Here is a 24219-nt window from a genome sequence, read left to right as displayed (position 1 = left end):
CATTAGGTCAAGTCACCTGTGCGCTACAGCTGTGCAGAGTGTTGCTACCTGAGGCTCAAAATAACATTGCGCCGTCGATATAGATCCGATAACGGGTCCTTCAACACCCCTTCATACTTCGTATGCCGGTCTTGCGGACCGTTTTTATCATGGTGTTCAACGCCTTTAAATTTTTTGCTCGGTCTATGTTCGAGGAAAATCGTACGAGATGTTTTGCATATATACGAGCAGCAATGTTTCCCTCTGATGTTTTAATGCATCATCGTGAAAATGGAACTGAAGATCACCTTTAATGAACGCTCTAAGGACTTATCCATAATAGTTCTGATAGTGCACATCGATGAGTGTTCGGTCGGAATACAGGACGCAGCACAAGGGGGTACACCGACACACCGAGTCCCGCTGGGGAAAGTGTCCGCGTAACTGACGCCCGTTGGGGAAGGCATCCGCACCCGATGTTCCTTGCGATCCGACTCCAAGCTTCTCTTTTACACCTCCTCCAGTGTTTGATTTTATTCGGTGATAGACTTTGAGGAAGAACCGGCGTACCGTCATGAATGAGCACCACACGTTTAACTGGCGCTCACCCTCAATCACGCCTTGTGGAGAACCGAGACGCGCAACGATACCTAAAGTCCACGGGAATGGGGTGTCGCCATGCCCCCTTTGCATGGAAGACACACAGCACGTGGAAACGCCGCACCTGCTCCTCGTTAAACAGTCCACAAACGGTGCGGGACGTATCGGGGACCTCCGCCACACTTTGACGCACCGGGAGCCCCTTTGATGGTCGCTCGGGCGACGCTGCGCGAATTCGTTCTCCCGGAGTTCGTTTTGTCCGCCCAGAGCTCATGGCGAATACAAAAGAGCGCTACTTGAAAGCAGAAGCCACACAATATTTCAAGCTTTGCTGCGCCACGGTTCCTCTTTTTCTGCAGCTATACACACGCGTATATAAATAAACGCTCACGGGTACTTCCTTCGTCGCACGGCGTTCGATATGCTGAAGACTTTGAGGGACAAAGTTTTGGTTTGAGCAGCGAGAAAAGAAAAAAAAATAAAACGTAAAACTTTCATCGCAATAAAAATTCAACAACAAATTCACTTAAAACTTTCCCGTTAAGGTGATATATGCCTGCGTATGAGCTTAATAGTATCCTCTTAAGATGGGAGTTCCGTGAAGCGGCACACAATGGATGCTCCATGAGAAAGCGTGAAGGAAGAACTGATGCGTCCCCAACGAAGCAGCAACACACACACACACACACACACACACACACACACACACACACACACACACACACACACACACACACACACACACACACACACACGCTCACACACAGCAGCAAGTTGGTCGATACAGTGTTGTGGGGATATTAAGGAAAACAAAAAGTAATTCTGACGTTGCTGCACAGCAAAACATTTCAAAATCGTTTTTGTAAACCCTTGCAGAATGGCAATATTATGATATACACCTGCACCATTAGGTCTCCGGTCCAAACACTTTCCTTTCTGCAGCATGAAACAGTCAACTTTCACCGGCGAGAAGCGCGAACCATCGCGCAAAAAGATAGTAAACTAAACAAGACTCGCATTCTGCATCGCTAACTGCAAAGTTGCCGCATCTGGTGATGTTGCTATCCAGCCTCGCATGAACCCGCCAAATATTAGCTCTCTTCATACCCTAACCCAACCCGAGCGCGTGAGCTGTAGACGTGAGGATGCGGTCTGCATACAAGAAATCAGCACTGAGCATGCGTATCACATGACTGTTCGGGAGGACAGATAAAAAAGAACGTTAATAAGTTTGTTTGTCCTGTCCAGGTCCAAATCCCATTCCGGACTCATGACAATACAGCTCGGGTCAACGCCACCGCTGACGATATACACCTGGAGGGAACAGTGTGTGCTCAAAGTTACAGCGCGACGCGCTCAAAGTTACAGCGCTCGAGAAAGTTTGTAACTTGAGCAAGCTTTGCCGTTTGTGCTTGCGGATATCTCCCTCGGACCTCCCCCCGCCATCCCGCGTGACTCTCCGGCACAACCGGGCTCCGGCAGTCGCCACAGGTATAACGGGACGACGGCCCAAGGGCCCGAGGGCCCGGGGGTGCGCCGGTTTTGCCGGATGGCTCGAGCGACCCACAGAACATTGGAGAAAGATGCCCCCGCGGCGACCGCGACCGGTGGCTCCGACAGAAAGACTCACCGTGCTTGCGCCTCGGGTTCGCTTGCTTTCGTCGCTTACACCTGGGACCGTCCGCCGCGGTCGGCTCGGGCTTCATGTTTGACGGCGCGCGGGCGGCAGCGGTGCGGGATGAGAGCGCCCCGCACGGCCGCCCGCGCCGGCCACCTCGCACCCACACCTAGACGTGGAACGGGCGGGGAAGGGACGACGAGCGGCAGGAGGCTGGGTAAGAGGGCGGTTTGTGTAGTGGAGTGGGGTGGGGTAGCAAGATAGGGAAGGATGTGCGTCCAGCCCGACGTGCGCAGTCCGTCTCGCACGTGAGCGCGCACCGTGCGCACTTACCGCGCGTGCAAGTGTGAAACGCACAGTGCACCCCAAAGGAGGTCAGCACGAAGGACTGATTGCGCTTTTGCGACGAAGAAGTACACTCAATGTTCTTTGAAAGTTTCACACGTGTCTGCTTGAAAAATACTATTGATATATATGAAATGTATGTATACATACATATACATACCCGTTTTCTACCTTCAAGTATCTCATGGTAATGTGCTGAGACTACCACCGTGGGAAGTTGGACAAAAACCACAAACCTACATTCACACGAGAGTCCACGAATCAATACGATGCTGTCAGCATACACGGCAGGGGAGCTTAAGCTGTATAACGGCTGTGTATTCACCGAGACCTTGTGCAATGGTGGGCGCATGGCACGACCATGGATGCCTTCAGGGGGACAGGGTTGACTATATACATCACTTGTGGCTCAGAAGGTCTTTATAGGACCTTCTTCATGTATTTCCTCAAAACAACTCCTGTTACCTCGACCCCATTAATGTCTGGGTTTCCATTGATGGCGTAATGACATCAATGATTTTTTTCACTTCCTCACAACCTTCCAAGAAGCTTATCATCTTCTTCATGCGAAATGGAAAAACGGAGAAACTGCTGCTTTACAGTGTTGTTTTCTATGACATCCAAGAAGTACACATTGTGCTTCATCTATATACTTGAAATTACTTGTGTGACTACTTTTATCTTGTTAAAACACCTTGGATCATTACGTCACACGGCAGCACCAAGGTCTTCGTCTTGATATAATCAAGTTGCAAATCATTTTGAAGGATTACGTATGTTTCTTGTTCATCGACGCTTTTCGTTTTGTGTCTTGTACCTACTTCGCATCAGTATCGACTCAGACTAAGAGGATATGCAGCTCAGAGGTATGTGCACTGGCATTTGAGCTGTGTGGCCTGGTTCAACTCAGCTGTCAACTGTCATCCTGGTATTTCACATGCAATATGTCCATCGGAAGGACATTGAACCGGATGATACATCTGCTAGCAATGGCTGTTGGTGGACATTAATTTAGACCCATGGTGGCTTTGGCGAAGAGGAGGCGAGTTATGGTTCGCTTCCCAAAGAAATTACAAATCCTGTCCTGATTGAGCAATAAAGAGTATGGAAAACATTAAAGATGTTGATATATGGAAGACATTGCAGCTTGGGGGGGTAAAAAGTAAATAAATAGATAAAATTTCCAACAGTTGTAAAAAGTTGGTGCTTTCAATTGAAAGTGTACTTTTCAGATCTCATCTGTTTAATCCTTCAACATAACCCATGTACATATAACGTGGATCAATGACCGATTGCTCGATTATAACAAGATATTCAACTGGTAAAATGGTTTGTGAGTGATGACGTCAGTAGTGGCCGAAATTAAATAATTTAAGCAGTGTACATGTTTCACTCAAGACCATCATGTTGTGAAAGCTTAGAGGAGATGTTCAGAAAAGCTTCAGGATGACGTATGGACTTTCATTTCTTTCCCAATTGAAATGGAAGCTCGTCTGACGTCATTCACGTTTATTTTTGTGAAAAGGGGGAAGGGGGTGGGGAATTGAAGGGAAAGTAATATATATATATATATATATATATATATATATATATATATATATATATATATATATATATATATATATATATATATATACACACTCGCTGTTACCTGGAGAAATTCAATGAAATATGTATTTAAATATTTCCAGCATACCAATTTCAAAACATATTACTCGATCACTCCCGGGGAAAAAAACCCAGGAAGTGTACAAGCAAAATATTCACTCAAGGCCAAAACACAGAGAGGTTATAATAAATCTGTGTAAAACAATCTTTTTAACAACAGGCAAATGTGTAAACCATTAAATAATGTGTTGTTAATAATAATTAAATACGTGTTGTCGATGACAAATCACTACAACCTCAACGTACGATCTTCACAATACATATCACTCGATTGCACCTGGGAAAAGAATGCGGGCAATGTACAAGCCCAAGACATGATCGAGGCCTGAAGGCCAATTATCTGGTTTTATATTGGGATCATTTTTTTCTTTTCTATCCAAACATAGCCCTCAACCTTCCTCTGGATGAAAGAGGAGGCCATGCAAAGTTAATCCGCATTGGTTTATGCAGGGTCCGCATGCATAAACAAACAAACAAACTTTCTTCTTTATATATTAGATATACGTATATCATGGTGATGTCATATAACCTGCCAAAGACCCAAATCAAAAGAGATACATATTTACAAGCTGCCTCAAAATGTGCGTTTTAGGTGTTGATGAACGGGACTTTTTTGAAAACCGTCGAGAACTCTGCTTATGAGACGTTGAGTACAACTGTTGTGCAGCGTTATAGGTACCTCTTCGATCCGCAACTGAGATCACGTGACCGGTCCAACTGAACCTATTGCACAAGAAAATGAATGCAGATAATTGACAATATATGTAATGGCTGTGTATCAATATAGTTATGAATGAAGGTGTTTTTGTTTTCTGCTCATGGTACATTTACATATACATATACATATACTCTACCGGTCAAAAGTTTTAGAACACCCACATTTTTCCAGTTTTTGTTGAAATTTAAGCAGTTCAAGTCCAGTGAATAACCTGAAATGGTACAGAGCGAAGCGGTAAACTGCCAGAGGTTAAAAAAAGTTTCGGTTACCAAAAGCTGAAAAATAATGTAAATTTCAGTTGTTAAAAAAGGCTCTTTTCAGAGAACAAGTAATGGGTTAGCAACTGCAGCTGTTCTGCAGCAATGGAAGTAAATTAAGCCTTGAAAGTTGATGCAAACAATTCCTCCAGGTGTCCCAACATTTGTTGATTAGTTACAAACCCTCTGTCTGTCTAAAAACAGTGTTGGAACAGACTGTGTTGCTGCACCCTCTGAAGCATTATTTGGACAATATTGCACTGCAGGAAGTAGTATATTGCTATCATAATGGCGAGAAAAAGACAATTAACAAAGGAAGACAGACAAACCATTATAACCCTTAAAAGTGTCGGTCTTTCCTTTATAGAAATTGCAAAGAAGCCAAGGTGTTAGTGAGTAGTTTCCTACACCATCAAAAGGCACTTGGAAACTGGAGGAAACTCTGACAGGAAGAGGTCTGGCAGACCCAAAGCCACAACACAATCAGAAGACAAGTTTCTGAGAGTAAACAGCTTGTGTGATAGGCGGCTCACAGGACAGCAGCTTCAAGCACAGCTTAACACTGGTCGGAGTAAGGAAGTCTCAGTTTCAACTGTGAAGAGAAGACTTCGAGCTGCAGGTTTGACAGGTCGAGTGGCAGTAAGAAAGCCATTGCTAAGATGGCAAAATAAGAAAAAGAGGCTTGCCTGGGTCATGAAGCACCGCCAGTGGACTACTGAAAACTGGAAGAAGGTCTTCTGGACTTATGAATCAAAATTTGAAATCTTCGGTTCATCACGCAGGGTTTTTGTACGTCATCGAGTAGGCAAAAGGATGTTTCCTCAGTGTGTGACACCAACTGTCAAACATGGAGGAGGAAGCATGATGAGCTGGGGCTCTTTTGCGGGATCCAGTCGGCTGCTTGCACAAAGTGACTGGCACCCTGAACCAAAAGGGCGACCAAAGCATTTTGCAGCACCATGCAATACCCTCTGGTCTACGCCTAGTTGGTCAGGGGTTCATTCTACAGCAAGATAACGACCCAAAACATACCTCCAGGCTATGTCAGAACTATCTTAGAAGAAAAGAACAAGACGGTAGGCTTCAAATCATGGAAATGCCAGCACAGTCTCCAGACTTAAAGCCCATTGAGCTGGTTTGGGATGAACTGGACAGAAGGGTGAAAGCAAAGCAACCAACAAGTGCAACACATTTGTGGGAACTTCTGCAACAGTGTTGGGAATAACTTTCCAAACAATATTTGATTTCCATTGCAGAAAGAATGCCACGAGTATGTTCGGCTGTGATATCTGCAAAAGGTGGCTACTTTGATTAGTGAAAATTTTAGATTAAATTTTGTTCAACAAAATGATTCCATGATTTTTTTTTTTTATCTGCAATTGTTTATTTGTTCTTTGCTTTAATTTCAGAGTACATTGAAACATTAAACTCCTTAAATTTCAGCAAAAACTGGAAAAATGGGGGTGTTCGAAAACTTTTGACCGGTAGTGTACATATACATGTAAACAGTTCAGAAAACTCCTCACTGAGACTGAATTTTTTATTATTTCGTTAAAATATGGTTATGAATAAATTCATTTTAAGCTAACACATATTTATATTTTAAACAGATGTCCAATGAACTGTCCTTGAACGAATTATGAGGCTCTTGGTGTGTCCTGTTGGTGGTGACAATGAGGAACCTGGATATTTATAGCTTGAATAATCACACCATAGTTTCTCTTCTTTCGCAGAAAACTGTTTCGTTGCATTCATACCATAGTTACTATGGTCAAGTCATCATTTTGAGTTAGTGATGAATCATCCAAAGATCTATTATCTTTAACCCACAGATAACCTTTGCTCCAAGGAGAAGTCGGCAAAGGTTTTTAGGCAAGAGCAGAACAGTTTAGACCACTTTGTGCAAATGCGTAACTCAGTGTTTTTGAAGAAACTTTAACACCAATACTTTTAACGAAGTCATTCACAAGATCTCCACTGGATTGTCGTCTATCAGAGAGAAAGCATGTGCTAAATTACTGAACATCACTTTTGGAGAGTTAGGCCTTTTTTCCTGACCACCTCCATGATCCACAGAGCCATGCTGCACTGCAGATCATCCTCAGAGTCTTGCATACAACATGAACTCCATCTGACTGACACATGGAGTTGACACAGGGAGTGGAGCTAAGACTTTTATTTATATATGCTTGCCACATAATATTTCCTTCCCAGGAGTCATAGTATGCACCACACCACAACGATGTCACTGCCAATACGTTTATAGCACGGCAGGTGTGGGACTTCCTGATTGGTTGTCATCCAAGCATTCACATTGTGCCATATCAACACATGACACACAATGGATTATTAAATTTTACACATGAGATCCGATTCTATCACGTCATTTGCATTTCACACCCAGTTTTTACTCTGTTATATATATATATATATATATACATATATATATATATATATATATATATATAAATATATATATATATATATATATATATATATATATATATACATATATATATATATATATATATATATATAAATATATATAAACAGATGTTTGGTAGTACAGAACTTTAATATGGAGACAAACAAACATGACATAATAGTGACCGAAGCTTTTCGTGCTGCACTCTTCAGGGTAAAAATCGCAGCAAGTGAAGAAGGAAGTGAAGGCGGGTGCTTTATATGCAGGTCTCAATAAGGTAGACGCTGATTGGTTCAACCATAATGACGTCACAGTGAATCCGAACGCCCATTGGTCGGCTCATCATCTTCACCTCCAGCTCCCATTGGCTGGAGCAGAGTTCGTCGATGATTGACGTTTGCAGCCACATCCTGGAGAGAGGGAGGAGGGTTTCCCCTAAGTTCCATTCACCATTTGTTACCGTACTTCCCCTTGATCTTTCCATGCTGAAAGAGACACAGAGATAGTACAAATTCCTTTTGACGACATAGTATTGGATCGGTGGTAAGGATGAAGGTTGCTTCCAACATACGTAAATGAAATGAGCTCCGACCTCTGCTCAATAACCTGAACATATCTGCATTGTACTGGTCTGCACAGATAGGGTTGGCAACCAGGTGTTGTGCAATGGCAGATGAAGCAGGTACAATGGCCGGTGGTTGCTGGATATTTCTACATGCTCACACTGGTTGTGTTCTAACCCTCACAATCTTTCTTGGAATCGCCAAAGGGACGTGTTGTTTGATCCGATCAGCCGATCTTAGTGTTGTGCGGCCCACGTACCGAGCTGCACATCGGCACTTAAACACATAAATAACATTTCTGGTTTATGAGGTGGGTAGCACATCCTTGTTGACTGACATCAGCAAATGGCGAGAGGTAAAGATTACTCGGGGTTGCACAGCCAGAAACGTGTTGGACACAATATGTTTGATTTGTACTTCAAACCTTCGTGATGATTGCCCTTTCCAAGGCATCCTGATATAGACTGGACATTTATCCGGACAAATCTTCTGATCTTTTGTATACATATATATATATATATATATATATATATATATATATATATATATATATATATATATATATATATATATATACAAACATATATATATATATATATATATATATATATATATATATATATATATATATACATATATATATATACATATACATACATATACATACATATATACATATACATACATATACATACATATACATACATATATATATATATATATATATATATATATATATATATATATATATATATATAAACATATACATATCTTCTTCTTCTTCTTCTTCTTCTTCTTTCGGTTGCTCCCGTTAGGGGTCGCCACAGCGAATCATCCGTATGATCCGCATAGTGATTTGGCACAGGTTTTACGCCGGATGCCCTTCCTGACGCAACCCTGGTCGCCTCTTACGACACAGGGATATGGTACACCTATTCTAACCGGGGTATACACTGGCCCAGTACACTGGTACTCATTTCGCCGACCTCGGAAGGATGACAGGTTGAGTCAACCCCCTGGTGTATTAATTCAGTGGCCCAACGGGGCTTGAACTCAGGTCCTTTTGGATCCCAAGCCACTGCCCTAACCACTGCGCCAACACCAGGCTATAAACATATCCATATATATATATATATATATATATATATATATATATATATATATATATATATATATATATATATATATATATATATATATATATATATATATATATATATATATATATATATATATATATATATACATATATATATATATATATATATATATATATATATATATATACATATATATATATATACATATATATATATATACATATATATATATATATATATATATATATATATATATATATATATATATATATATATATATATACATATAGGCATGCCTGGTGTTTGCTTAATGGTTTAGGTGGTGGGCTTGGGATCCAAGAATCCTGAGTTCAAATCTCCCTTATCTATTGAATTAATACCAGGTGGGGTTGACTCAGCCTATCATCCTTTCGAGGTCGGCAAAATGAGTGCCAGCTTGCTGGTATCCTGTGTCGGAGTGGTGACCTGTCCAGGATTGTGCCCAATACCCAAGAAGACTGCTTAGGCAGCACCAACGCTCTGCACAGAGTGTGGTCCCGATGGATGGATGGATATATACATAAATATATATATATATATATATATATATATATATATATATATATTTATGTATATATATATATATATATATATATATATATATATATATATATATGTATTACCATGCTCTTCGAGTCAAAGAAAGCTGCATCTAGCAAGCCAGAAAAGCTGCACAAGGTAAGCCCTTTGCTATTTCAAACCTGACATGGGTTCCTCTACAGCTGCAGACATTCACAAGTAGTACATACATGAGAATCCCAATGGCTCACGCCCCATCAGCCACTGAATCGGTGTCATCACTTGTTGGTGAGTCATCAGCAACAGCATAGATGGAAACTCGCACCACTGAGGCTCCCAAGCATGCACCACATGCAATACCAATAGCAGTAAACACATAAATAACAAGACCCAATCACATCTCTCACCCATAATCAGAGGGAATAACCAATGATCTTTCTCCAAATCAATTACCCCAGGTGGCTTGGATTATCAAATAAATTAACTCCCATGCTCTTCGATCCAAAGAAAGCTGCATAAAGCAACAAAGAAAAGCTCGGTAAGGTAAGCCATTTGCAGTTTCAAACGCTACCCGGGTTCCTCTTTATTATTTCCACCAAAGGTGGATTTATGTCATCATCCCTCTTTATTTGGCTGACATCAGGACATCTCAAAACGTTATGGAGAGATTCAGACGAAACTTGGTGGACACATTGGGTGTGTAACAAGGACGAATTGATTAAATTATAGTGAAGATCTGGATCCGGATCTGAATACTATAATTACCTCCAGCATCTAAGGGAGAAGGATACTATAATTTTCACCCCTATGTCTGTCTGTTTTTCTGTCTGTAAACAGGATGTCTCAAAAGGTTGTGGACGGATTCGGACGAAACTTGGTGGACAGGTTCGGTGTGCGATTTCGCTGACGATCCGAATCCCGAATCCAGTTACCAGAATTTTTAAATTTATAAAGTGATTCTTCACCATTGAGAGATGTGGTGAAAAACGATACACAGTTTAGCACGATATTTCAAAAAGTTGTGAACTACTAATTATCAAAGAAGGTGGATGAGTTGAGGAGTTGACATGAACAAGCCGATTAGATTTTGGTTCAGGTCCGGATCCAGATCTGGCCTATTAGTGGGATACAAAACATAAACTGTTCATCCTGGTGGAGATATGCGTTCTACTGAGTGCTTGCTGTTCTAGTTTATTTTTTATTTTTTTTTAATTATTCTTCATCATTGAGAGATCGGATCAAAAACGATAAAGAGCACGATATCTGAAAAAGTTACGGACGAATTCGGACAAAATTTGGTGGTCGAGTTGGGGCGGTGACAAGAACAAGCTGATTACATTTTGGTTAGGTTCAGATGCAGATCTGGCATATCAGTGAAATACAAAACATATACTCTTCAGCCTGGCAGAGTTATGCAATCTACCGAGTGCCGTTATAGTATGGTAACTGCTGTTGGTATTTCACATGGTACATGCATGAGAGCCTCTGTAGTGTGCATTTCTGGCTACATTGTCACTAATTATTCGCCAAAAAGTGTTAAAACCAGTACAACAGCCGAGGGGGGGGGGGGTGGTAGGAGAGGTAGGGGAGCATGCAGCATTGGGATTATCATTTTTCGCTCGCCTGTTCGAAGAATAGAGATCTATAGCGATACCCCCGGCGTGAGCGTGAGCGTGAAAATGTTAAAGTTTTTGGTGCAAGTTATTTCCTTTCTAATGTTTTTATCTACCAAACTATTTTTTACTGATTACAATATACAAATCCATATATTGCTTTAAAATTATTTGGATCAGACTTCACTGCAATGCTTTATAAAATTTTTTATTAGACTCGTCTTTTAAAAACGATAAATGTATAAACAGGCAAGCATTGGGTGGCTTTGACACCAACTCTCTGGTTGTACTACTTGTAAATGTCTGCAGCTGCAGAGGAACCGGGTATGTTTTGAAATAGCAAAGGTCTTTGTGTAACTTTTTTTTGATAAGGAGAGCATGGGAGTTAATTTATTTGATAATCCATGCCATGTAGGGTAATTGATTGGGTGAGAGCCGATTGGTTAATCCCTCAAATTACGGGTGAGAGACGTGGCACACACACACACACACACACACACACACACACACACACACACACACACACACACACACACACACACACACACACACACACACACATTTGAGATGTACCTATCACACACAGAGATAGGTAGCAATTGACTAGAGACAAGAGACAGAGTCACCATCAATGTCATCAAAAGACTATAGCCATTGAACATAATCAAAACTGTTTCTATTTCGTGTGTGTGTGTGTGTGTGTGTGTGTGTGTGTGTGTGTGTGTGTGTGTGTGTGTGTGTGTGTGTGTGTGTGTGTGTGTGTGTGTGTGTGTTTACTATGTGATACTTTGGTTCATAGGTGGAAATCACGATGATGAAGTGTTCAGCTGAAGGAGTTAAGATATGTGCAAGGCTGACGAAGCAGTGAAAAGTTCAAAACAAACAAGGTGTTGCACCAATAATACAGCACCGCCCACTTGATGTTTTTTGGGGTCTGTTCCCACAAGCCACAGTGAAAGGGGTTTAAAAAAAGGAAAGAAATTGCCAATTGAGTAACGATTTGCTTTCTCGTCGCCGAAGCCCTTTTGAGTGGTGCTTTAGCTGAGCGGTGGGAGCGCTGCTCGAAGAGCGTACGTTTCCTTCCCCATAGGCGGTGCACTCTCACAGACCCTTTGTATGGCACAGAGGAGGAGGGAGGACAGCATGCACTCCCACGGACCCAGGCACAGCTTCGCAGGGAGTGGGAGGGGTACGATGCACCTCCACAAACCCGTGCACGGCCCAGACGACGGAGGACCACCGTGCAGTCCTAAAGACCCTTGCACCGCCCAGAGGAGGATGAGGAGGGGCACGGTGCACTCCCATGGACCCGTGCACAGCGCAAACGAGAGGGGGAGCTCAGTGCTCACTCACTGCTCGACACCTACACACCCATAAGCACTGTTCCAAAATCACCCTCGCAAGTCGCGCCCTCCGGCCACCCATCTTACATAGTCAGCATGAAATCAGCAAAGTCACACACAAGTACAATCGTTTGCCATGTTGTTGTTGTTGTGCTGTGGATTTCCAAGAAAAAAAACCGGCGGTTCTTTTTGGATGTAACAACAATGAAAGTACCAAACAACGCTCACTGGGGGGGGGGGGGAGGTTCCAGTGAAGTTCCCAGGATAACAGCTGTGTAATGTTACAGATGCTCAGAAGTCGAATAAGATTCTTTGAAACAACCAAAATATCACAACGTGGCAGCGTGCGTGAAGTGTTCAGAGTTCTCAGATACTTCGGCCGATAATAAACTTAGTGTAATCCAGCAAATGCCAAGGGGATCTCAAATTCCCAAATTAATTCTGTACGGTACCTGTAGTATAAACTTGCAGTCCTGTCATACCACAATGGTACCTGTAGTATAAACCTGTAGTCCTGCAATAACAGAATGGTACCTGTAGTATAAACCTGTAGTCCTGCAATACCAGAATGGTACCTGGAGTATAAACCTGTAGTCCTGCAATAACAGAATGGTACCTGTAGTATAAACCTGTAATCCTGCAATACCAGAATGGTACCTGGAGTATAAACCTGCAGTCCTGTAATACCAGAATGGTACCTGTAGTATAAACCTGCAGTCCTGTCATACCACAATGGTACCTGTAGTATAAACCTGTAGTCCTGCAATAACAGAATGGTACCTGTAGTATAAACCTGCAGTCCTGTAATACCAGAATGGTACCTGTAGTATAAACCTGCAGTCCTGTAATACCAGAATGGTACCTGTAGTATAAACCTGCAGTCCTGTAATACCAGAATGGTACCTGTAGTATAAACATGTAGTCCTGTAATAACAGAATGGTACCTGCAGTATAAAGTTGCAGTCCTGTAATACCAGAACGGTACCTGTAGTGTAAACAAGTAGTTCTGTAATACCAGAACGGTACCTGTAGTATAAACCTGCAGTCCTGTAATACCAGAATGGTACCTGTAGTATAAACACGTAGTCCTGCAATACCAAAACGGTACCTGTAGTGTAAACAAGTAGTTCTGTAATACCAGAATGGTATGTGAAGTATAAACCTGTAGTCCCGTAATACCGGAATGGTACCTGTAGTATAAACCTGTAGTCCTGCAATACCAGAATGGTACCTGGAGTATAAACCTGTAGTCCTGCAATAACAGAATGGTACCTGTAGTATAAACCTGTAATCCTGCAATACCAGAATGGTACCTGGAGTATAAACCTGCAGTCCTGTAATACCAGAATGGTACCTGTAGTATAAACCTGCAGTCCTGTAATACCAGAATGGTACCTGTAGTATAAACCTGTAGTCCTGCAATACCAGAATGGTACCTGGAGTATAAACCTGTAGTCCTGCAATAACAGAATGGTACCTGTAGTATAAACCTGTAATCCTGCAATACCAGAATGGTACCGGTAGTATAAACCTGTAGTCCTGTAATACCAGAATGGTACCTGTAGTATAAACTTGCAGTCCTGTCATACCACAATGGTACCTGTAGTATAAACCTGTAGTCCTGCAATAACAGAATGGTACCTGTAGTATAAACCTGCAGTCCTGTAATACCAGAATGGTACCTGTAGTATAAACCTGCAGTCCTGTAATACCAGAATGGTACCTGTAGTATAAACATGTAGTCCTGTAATAACAGAATGGTACCTGCAGTATAAAGTTGCAGTCCTGTAATACCAGAACGGTACCTGTAGTGTAAACAAGTAGTTCTGTAATACCAGAACGGTACCTGTAGTATAAACCTGCAGTCCTGTAATACCAGAATGGTACCTGTAGTATAAACACGTAGTCCTGCAATACCAAAACGGTACCTGTAGTGTAAACAAGTAGTTCTGTAATACCAGAATGGTATGTGAAGTATAAACCTGTAGTCCCGTAATACCGGAATGGTACCTGCAGTATAAACCTGTAGTCCCGTAATACCGGAATGGTACCTGCAGTATATACCTGACGTCCTGTACGGTACCTGAAGTATAAACATGTTGTGTCCTGTAATACTGGAACGGTAACTGTAGCATAAACATGTAGTCCTGTAATACTGGAAGGGTACCTGGAGTATAAACCTATAGTCCTGTAATTCCGGTACAGTACCTGAAGTATAAACCTGTTGTCCTGTAATACCGGTACAGTACATGCAGTATAAACCTGTTGTCCTGTAATACCGGTACAGTACATGCAGTATAAACCTGTTGTTCTGTAATACCGGTACAGTACATGCAGTATAAACCTGTTGTCCTGTAATACCGGAACAGTACATGCAGTATAAACCTGTTGTCCTGTAATACCGGTACAGTACATGCAGTATAAACCTGTTGTCTTGTAATACCGGTACAGTTCGTGCAGTATAAACCTGTTGTCCTGTAATACCGGTACAGTACATGCAGTATAAACCTGTTGTCCTGTAATACCGGTACAGTACATGCAGTATAAACCTGTTGTCCTGTAATACCGGTACAGTACATGCAGTATAAACCTGTTGTCCTGTAATACCGGTACAGTACATGCAGTATAAACCTGTTGTCCTGTAATACCGGTACAGTACATGCAGTATAAACCTGTTGTCCTGTAATACCGGTACAGTACATGCAGTATAAACCTGTTGTCCTGTAATACCGGTACAGTACATGCAGTATAAACCTGTTGTCCTGTAATACCGGTACAGTACATGCAGTATAAACCTGTTGTCCTGTAATACCGGTACAGTACATGCAGTATAAACCTGTTGTCCTGTAATACCGGTACAGTACATGCAGTATAAACCTGTTGTCCTGTAATACCGGTACAGTACATGCAGTATAAACCTGTTGTCCTGTAATACCGGTACAGTACATGCAGTATAAACCTGTTGTCCTGTAATACCGGTACAGTACATGCAGTATAAACCTGTTGTCCTGTAATACCGGTACAGTACATGCAGTATAAATCTGTTGTCCTGTAATACCGGTACAGTACATGCAGTATAAACCTGTTGTCTTGTAATACCGGTACAGTACATGCAGTATAAACCTGTTGTCCTGTAATACCGGTACAGCTCGTGCAGTATAAACCTGTTGTCTTGTAATACCGGTACAGTTCGTGCAGTATAAACCTGTTGTCCTGTAATACCGGTACAGTACATGCAGTATAAACCTGTTGTCCTGTAATACCGGTACAGTACATGCAGTATAAACCTGTTGTCCTGTAATACCGGTACAGTTCCTGCAGTATAAACCTGTTGTCCTGTAATACCGGTACAGTACATGCAGTATAAACCTGTTGTCCTGTAATACCGGTACAGTTCCTGCAGTATAAACCTGTTGTCCTGTAATACCGGTACAGTACCTGCAGTATAAACCTGTTGTCCTGTAATACTGGTACAGTACATGCAGTATAAACCTGTTGTCTTGTAATACCGGTACAGTACCTGCAATATAAACCTGTTGTCCTGTAATACCGGTACAGTTCGTGCAGTATAAACCTGTTGTCCTGTAATACCGGTACAGTACATGCAGTATAAACCTGTTGTCCTATAATACCGGAACAGTTCCTGCAGTATAAACCTGTTGTCTTGTAATACCGGTACAGTACCTGCAATATAAACCTGTTGTCCTATAATACCGGAACAGTTCCTGCAGTATAAACCTGTTGTCCTGTAATACCGGTACAGTACATGCAGTATAAACCTGTTGTCCTATAATACCGGAACAGTTCCTGCAGTATAAACCTGTTGTCTTGTAATACCGGTACAGTACCTGCAATATAAACCTGTTGTCCTGTAATACCGGTGCAGTTCGTGCAGTATAAACCTGTTGTCCTGTAATACCGGTACAGTAGCTGTCGTATAATCCTGTTGTCCTGTAATACCAGAACGGTGCCTGTAGTACAAACAAGTAGTCCTGTAATATTGGAACGATACCTGTAGTATAAACAAGTAGTCTTGTAATACCAGCAAAGTACCCAAAGTATAAACCTGTCGGCCTGTAATACCGTTAGGGTACCTACAATACAAATCAGTGGTCCGGTAATACTGGTACAGTACCTGCAGTATCAACCTGTAGTCCCACATTAACAGAATAGTACCTACAGTATAAACCTGAAGTCCAGTATTACCAGTACAGTACCAGTCGTATAAACCTGTAGTCCTACAATTCCAGTACAGTACCTGATATATAAACCTGTTGTACTGTAAAACCAGTACAGTACCTGCAATACAATTCAGTAGTCCTATAACACCGGGACGGTACCTGCAATACAAACCAGTCGTCCAGGTGTACCGGTGCAGTATTTGTAGGAGAAACCTATCGTCCTGTAATAATAGTACAGTTTACCTGTCGTATAAACCCCAAGTCCAGTAGTACCGGTACAGCACCTGCAGTATAAACTTGTGAATTTTAATTTTTTTTTTTGTTGCCTACCAGCATGGCACCCATGCTATGCACGGGAGGGGTCTAAAAAGTAAACACATAATACGGAAACGGCGAATGCCAAACGATGAACCAAGAAATCCCACATTCCTGTGACACGAATGTTCTAATCAGCGAATGTTCAGGTGAAAACCCTCACATCATTTCCTATTCCCTTCAACGTAATCTCTTACTTTTAAACAATGAATACATATTATATGGACATGAGATGCAGGTGGAGGTCATTCCACCCATCATGCATGCACCACATCAGCACCACACCGACTTATCAACACCAGGCCAAAAAATAGAAAAATGCACTTTTTTGTTTTTCGTTTTTTTGTAGTTTTTTTCTGCATTTTTTTTTAAAAGATTTTTTTCTGTAGTTTAAAAAAAAGTTTTTTTCTGTAATTTTTTGTTTTTGTATTTTTTCTGTAGTTTTGTTCTGCAGTTTTTTAGTATTATTTTTTTCTGTATTTGTTTTTTACAGGGCCGTAAACACGTATAGTCCGTTCATTCAATCAATGGAATTGAACGCCTTGAGTGCTGGTGATGGAAAAATGGTTGAGTGTAGAATTGGTGTCAAATCAATGATTCATATACATTGGTAAATACTCTCACATTTCTTTCATTACCACAGGAAGACGTGCTGGAATATATCGTTAATGGAATATACCGTGCTTGGAATATACCATGCTGGAGTATACCATGCTGGAATATACCATGCTGGAGTATACCGTGCTGGAGTATACCATGCTAGAGTATACCATGCTGGAATATACCATGCTGGAGTATACCATGCTGGAGTATACCATGCTGGAATATACCATGCTGGAATATACCATGCTGGAGTATACCATGCTGGAGTATACCATGCTGGAGTATACCATGCTGGAGTATACCATGCTGGAACATACAATGCTGGAGTATACCGTGCTGGAGTATACCATGCTGGAATATACCATGCTGGAATACCATGCTGGAGTATACGATGCTACCATGCTGGAATATACCATGCTGGAGTACACCATGCTGGAGTATACCATGCTGGAATATACAATGCTGGAATATACAATGCTGGAATATACAATGCTGGAGTATACAATGCTGGAGTATACAATGCTGGAGTATACCATGCTGAAGTATACGATGCTGGAGTATACAATACTGGAGTATACCATGCTGGAATATACCATGCTGGAATATACAATGCTGGAGTATACCATGCTGGAGTATACCATGCTGGAGTATACCATGCTGGAATATACCATGCTGGAATATACAATGCTGGAGTATACCATGCTGGAGTATACCATGCTGGAATATACCATGCTGGAATATACAATGCTGGAGTATACCATGCTACCATGCTGGAATATACCATGCTGCCATGCTGGAATACATTGCAAAATGACCCAAGCGTTACCTATTCTGCCAATCCTGTACATCTCATTATTTGCTTAATTCACTTAACTCACACATCCTACTTTTATTAGAGGGACGACAAGAATGTTATGAATGAATATACTGTATGTGACATTTTCATTATGATTTAACTTTATGAATTACCAAGCCGTCAGTTGCCTGCCACAACAAATAATAGGTTAAAAAAAACATACACGTGTATGGTTGGATAGCTCAGAGGTATCTCACTCACTTTTGATTTGCCTATTCTCGGTTCGAATCCCCACCTGACGATAAGCCTGATGCTTCATATACATGCAGTCGAGTCCTCGGATGGACGAGAATCCGGTGACCCATCTCCCAGGGCTAATGGTGGGCAACAGGAACCTAAATACATTCTGACAGCGATTTTCAAAAATAGCACCCAAAATCCCGTGTCACATTAATGTATAATAAAGAGCACGTGGCTCAAAAACACTGAAGACTAATTTTATGATAAATCAACAGTTTTACCCAGAAATAATATTTCAAAGATCTTTTTTTTTAATTTTTCTCACCTTGAGTAAGCGAACATTAATGTAAAATGAGCTTACTTCCACTTACAAGCAGAGATATTGAATCCGTCATTGCTGCTGATGTCAAGTCTTTCCTGTTTTCAAACAACCTGGTCTTAGACCATCAGGTTGGATTCCATCCTGGTCACTCAACTCTGGAGGTGTGGCTGCTCCTCCCTCAGCAATGGTTGGAGGCCCTGAATCTCAATCAAGAGGTTAGGACCATCTCGCTGGATACACCTCAGGCATTGGGCACAGTCTGCCATCCTGCTTTGCTGACCAAGCTCTCTGCCTGTGGCATTCAAGAGTGGCCTTAATTCCTGGATTTTTTTTTTAAACTTCCACCACTCATGCACTCAATGTGTTGCTGTCAATGGAGCCCTATTCACCCTTCTCCCAGTGGAGACTGGAGTTCCTCAAGGCATTGTGTTGGACCCATTCTTGGTACTCGTTTATATAAATGATCACTCTGATGCTCTGAAAAATCCTCTTCTTTATGGTAGATGACTCCACATTGTGTTATGGAGTACCCTCATTCCAATGCTCGGAAAATTGCAACTACTTCACTCTCTGTTGATCAGAAATTGATTAGATGCTGGTTGTTAAATGGAACGTCCGTCAATCCTGAAAGGTGACACTGTCTCACCCTGTCACTTCGGAAAGATCGTCAAACTAATAATATACCTGCCGATTTCCATGGTCAACCACTGGAAGAGGTTCAGTCACTTTAATTTCTTGACATCATCATCATCAGCCATGGCCTCGAATGGGCCAACCATATCGCAAAGCTGGCCTCCAAAGCCAGGCAGAGACCGGGCATTCCCCATTGATCCAAATCTTTGCTTGGAAGATCATCAGAGCTACTACAAAATCGACAAAGCCTTTGGACCATAGCTCAATGGAGTACTTCTCTCCCCTCTGGGCTGGGTGCCAAGCATTACATCTATCTTTTCTGGATTATATGGAATCTAAAGCTCTCAACATTATTTGAATCTACTGTGACAAGGCCAAAGCACAAGATCTGTTGCTTTCACATCACATGCAGGTCAGAACATACAGATAAACATACATACATGAGGAGCATGCACCACAGCATGTCACTGCGTCCACTTTCCACCTGTACACCAGGGGCCTCTGTCCTGCCATCCCCCAGGCAGATGTCTGGCTGATCCCCATCTCTTAGGGATAGGACATTCCAGGCAGCCACCCGAAGGGACAGCCTCAGGTTAACCCACGGAGACCGCAGTCTGGTGAATGACACCTCAGCACCACCATGCCACACACCACTTCATGCGTTTTTGTGGAGTGAAGTTTTTTATGGTGGCCGCAGTGCAAATTCTGCCACCAACCACCTAGGAAAAGTAACCCACTGCAGGAGGACGTCTGCAGAGGCGGTTGGGCACCAGATAGAGATTACCGTTGGCTCTCAAGGAGCTCCTCCACCCTCTGACAGGTTTTGTTTTCAGTCCTGCTGAGTGTCCGTATGCTGGGTGTCCGTATCCATACAATTTCCTCACCAGGAAACCCGGTGGGGAGAGCTAGTGTATTCACCGACACTCAACCATGAACAGCTCATTACAGGTTTCACATGATACCTGGAGCAAGTCACAGATTTGATCTGGCCTGACCTGACAATGTCAGGTCAGTGGTCTCATATTTTTTTTAACCACCTCTTCTCTGATATTGCTTCCTCTGCTCTCTTTAAAGCCTGCGATCCTCCCCAACAACTCCAGGATGCATGCTTTCTTCCAGTAACCCTCTCCTGGTTAAACTTCCAAAATTCAGGCTGACTGCCCACCTCAACTCCTTTATTCCTCACTTCTCCTGTCCATGGAACCACCTTCTCGAGGCCGTTCTTTCCCACTCTTCCCTCCAGAACTTCAAGCAGGCAGTGCACCACCACTTCTTGTGATCCCCCAACCTGGCCCATGGTCTTTATTCACTCCATTAACTCTTCCTAACCCAATCCCCTCACTGCTGATTTCAGTGTTTTCTCCTCTTTTTTTTTTCTCTCACTCGTTTCCTTTCCTGTTCATTGCTGGTTGTGTCTTGCTATTTCCTTGCTGGTTGTGCTCAATTGTTACTCTGCTACACCACTGCCAATTTTACCTTGCTCTTTCATTTGTCTCACTCTTGTAGAGATACAAAGAAGTGCATGAAGTTCTAATCTCAACTACTCAAAAGTTCAAGGACCAGGCTTTTTTCACAGTGATCCAAAGCTTATGGAGGAGCTTGTATATAAATCACATTCAGAACAAGGACAACAGTATATGTCACATAGACAATGGCAGACAATGGACAAACATGGCATATTGGATTTGAACCTTGGTTTCCTGCATCATAAGCCAACTTTTCAGAAGGGAATGCAAAACAGAAGCAGAAGCCATGGGCGATGTAACTCAGTGACGATCCTCTAAAACATAAAACCATAATAGTGATGACTAAGTTAAGCATAATATTTTCATTAAATTGTTATTAGAGATGCCTCCTGGTGGACATAATGAACTACAAAACAATAATTTGAAAGCAAATAGCAAAATAATTCGAGGCAGAGTCATGAAGTGTTACAATCTCCACCTCGAGCTGGAAATAATGTACAAGCCTTGATAGAGTATATACCTTGAAAAAAATAATTAAGCAATTCAGGTTTGAAACTGTGGAATAAATGATGGATTCAGAGGCTATTGAAGAGGGATACCCAAGCAGGAAATTGGACGTGCAACATGTAATCATACAATTATCCTCAACTAAACTGAGCGAGCAATCCAAGAAATGCACGCACAAATCAAGTCTCAAGGATCATGGCAGCTCGGGAAGCACGCTTGTGTGTTTGCAAGTTAAATGACCAGACTTGACTTGACTCGACTCGGTGGTGTAATGGTTGGAGTGTCTGTTCAGAGTCTGGACGGTCAGTGGTTCAAGAGCTGTCAGAGTCACACCAAACACTTTAAAATGATGTGTGTTGCTTCCTACTTGATGTTCAGCATGAAAAGCATAAGAGCACAGACAATCCGCATAGGGATTGACATCTATGGAGAGGACATTCCTCCTGAGCAGTGTGGTGAGAAAGGCATGCCATTGTTGTCACGTCGCTAGTACCCAGAGTTCCCCAGCAAGTGACGGTACTTCCCCCAAGCTCAGTGGTTGTGTATATCTCAAACAGTCTTAGGTGGTGTCTCGTATGCAGATATATGTATATATATATATAGTGTGTGTGTGTGTGTGTGTGTGTGTGTGTGTGTGTGTGTGTGTGTGTGTGTGTGTGTGTGTGTGTGTGTGTGTGTGTGTGTGTGTGTGTGTGTGTGTGTGTGTGTGTGTGTGTGTGTGTGTGTGTGTGCGCGCGCGCGTGCGTGCGTGTTGCAGCTCCACAACGAGCCTTGGATTCTGTAAAAAAAAAATTTTGGTTTGAAAAATCTGTTTAAGCATTTCCTCTCTAATGCATGCAATGGCCACTTTTGAGACTGATGGCCGATCATAAAATAAAAGTTAGGAGAAATACATGCCAGTCTCCTTGGTGCAGCTTGGCATGTGCTCACTTTACCTGCCATGAGTCGATATTGGCAAAGGGTGTAGAGTGGGGGGGGGGGGGGGAGAAACATCTTTCCATTCCCAACTGGCTCATTTTTATCATCTCTAGATTTCATCAAGATTTGGAATCCTTGACAACATGTGAGGATTAAGTACGAGTGAGAAAGAAAGCCTGTTAGTTAACGTTCTGATACGTTTTTATATTGTTTCTGGAATAATGCTTATACAGATTTGCTGTGAGGTTTTGTTTTTTGTCTCGAATAATTTGGCCTCTGCGGATACAAGTAAATGGAATACTTTTGGACCCCACTATTCACGGGGGATACACTCCTGGAAAATGCCGCGAATGTCAAATCGGTGAATGTCGGGGCATTGTTTCAATGGAAAAGGGGTGGATCGGCTCCCAGCGAGATGTGATTCATGCTAATACGCAGAAAAAAGATGTCAAAAAAAAGAAACAAACGTGAATACGCCCACGAAAAACTATGACAACGTCGAACAGTGCCACGGATGTTGAAGCAGGTCGCATTCTATAAACCGTGATTACGTGGGGTCTTCAAATAGCGAATCCGCGAATAGCAGGGTCCGACAGATTGGCTGCAAAAATTCTTGACTTTCTTTTGAGAAAGTGGAGAGATAATATAACAATTTCACAAAATTTTTGGGAGGGGGGCACACGTGCGGTGCGGGTGATAATGTAGTGAGTTTACTTGAAGTTGGAGGGGGTGTACCCCCCAAAGCCCTAATGGTGGATCCTGTCCTGATAGTTAAATATCCACAGAATAAAAAAAAAAAAATAGGTTTTGTTTAATGAATAGATATGGCTTCACTTAACACTTAATAGTTGTTCTTTTCTTGAAACGAAGATTTTTATGTTTTCTGGTGCCCTTTTACATTCGATTGGCCCGATCCAATACATCACCCCCAAAAAACGGCAATCATACATCATGTAACCCACCACGTCATCTCGACCTTGGGTTCATAGATGTATCGTCCAACAAACAGACAGCACCGTCGACATAATTATTTTGACTATCGTCGTAATCTGAGGATTCGTGATCAGAAAATTATTCCTCAAATTCACTTTCTGACGAGTCTGAAATGAGTTGTGCACCTAATATCCATTGCGTGCTGAGAATTTTTTCCTTGATTACGCCATGACAGTTTTCTGGAAAATTTTAGGGGTGGTACCCGACGGGTTTGCTTTTTAACTGTAACTGCTCAAAAAATTGTTAGAATTAAAAACCACGCACAGTTCTTTGTTTATTACTTAAAAAAAATCAATATAATCACATTTTAAAAAATATTTATTTTTTCTGATTCTGTGGACCTTTAAGTAATCATAGTAATAATGTCATTGAAACATGACTTTCAATCCTGACAAATCTTCCAGTCTGACCATTTTACTCCGAAAGGGTCATAAAACAAAGCAATCCATCTGTTTTCA

The 24219-nt window shown here is 41.9% G+C and overlaps 1 protein-coding gene across 9 annotated transcripts in view; it reads right to left on the bottom strand.

Moving 5' to 3' along the window:
* Nucleotides 1-24219, bottom strand: part of LOC147029651 (zinc finger E-box-binding homeobox 2-like) — a 313528-nt gene that overhangs the window by 241396 nt on the left and 47913 nt on the right. For 2 of the 9 annotated variants that reach the window (XR_015056000.1, XM_085872859.1), the window contains exon 1: nucleotides 2210-2875. The exons of 3 other annotated variants lie outside the window; for them this stretch is intronic. Coding sequence is in view for 4 of the 6 variants with exons in the window: in XM_085872859.1 (XP_085728985.1) it covers nucleotides 2210-2285 (76 nt within the window). In the remaining 2 variants the exon portion in view is untranslated. Of the gene's footprint in view, nucleotides 1-2209; nucleotides 2877-24219 lie in introns of those variants that run through there. 4 more of the 9 variants (XR_015056001.1, XM_085872858.1, XM_085872851.1 and 1 more) reach the window with 4 other exon arrangements.

This window comes from Eptatretus burgeri, chromosome 3 (assembly GCF_056783735.1).
Source record: "Eptatretus burgeri isolate ZD-2024b chromosome 3, Ebu_testis_v1, whole genome shotgun sequence".
NCBI classification, from domain to species: Eukaryota; Metazoa; Chordata; class Myxini; order Myxiniformes; family Myxinidae; genus Eptatretus; species Eptatretus burgeri.
Note: the sequence above shows the minus strand (reverse complement) of the source record. Positions and strands in the feature narration are given on the sequence as shown.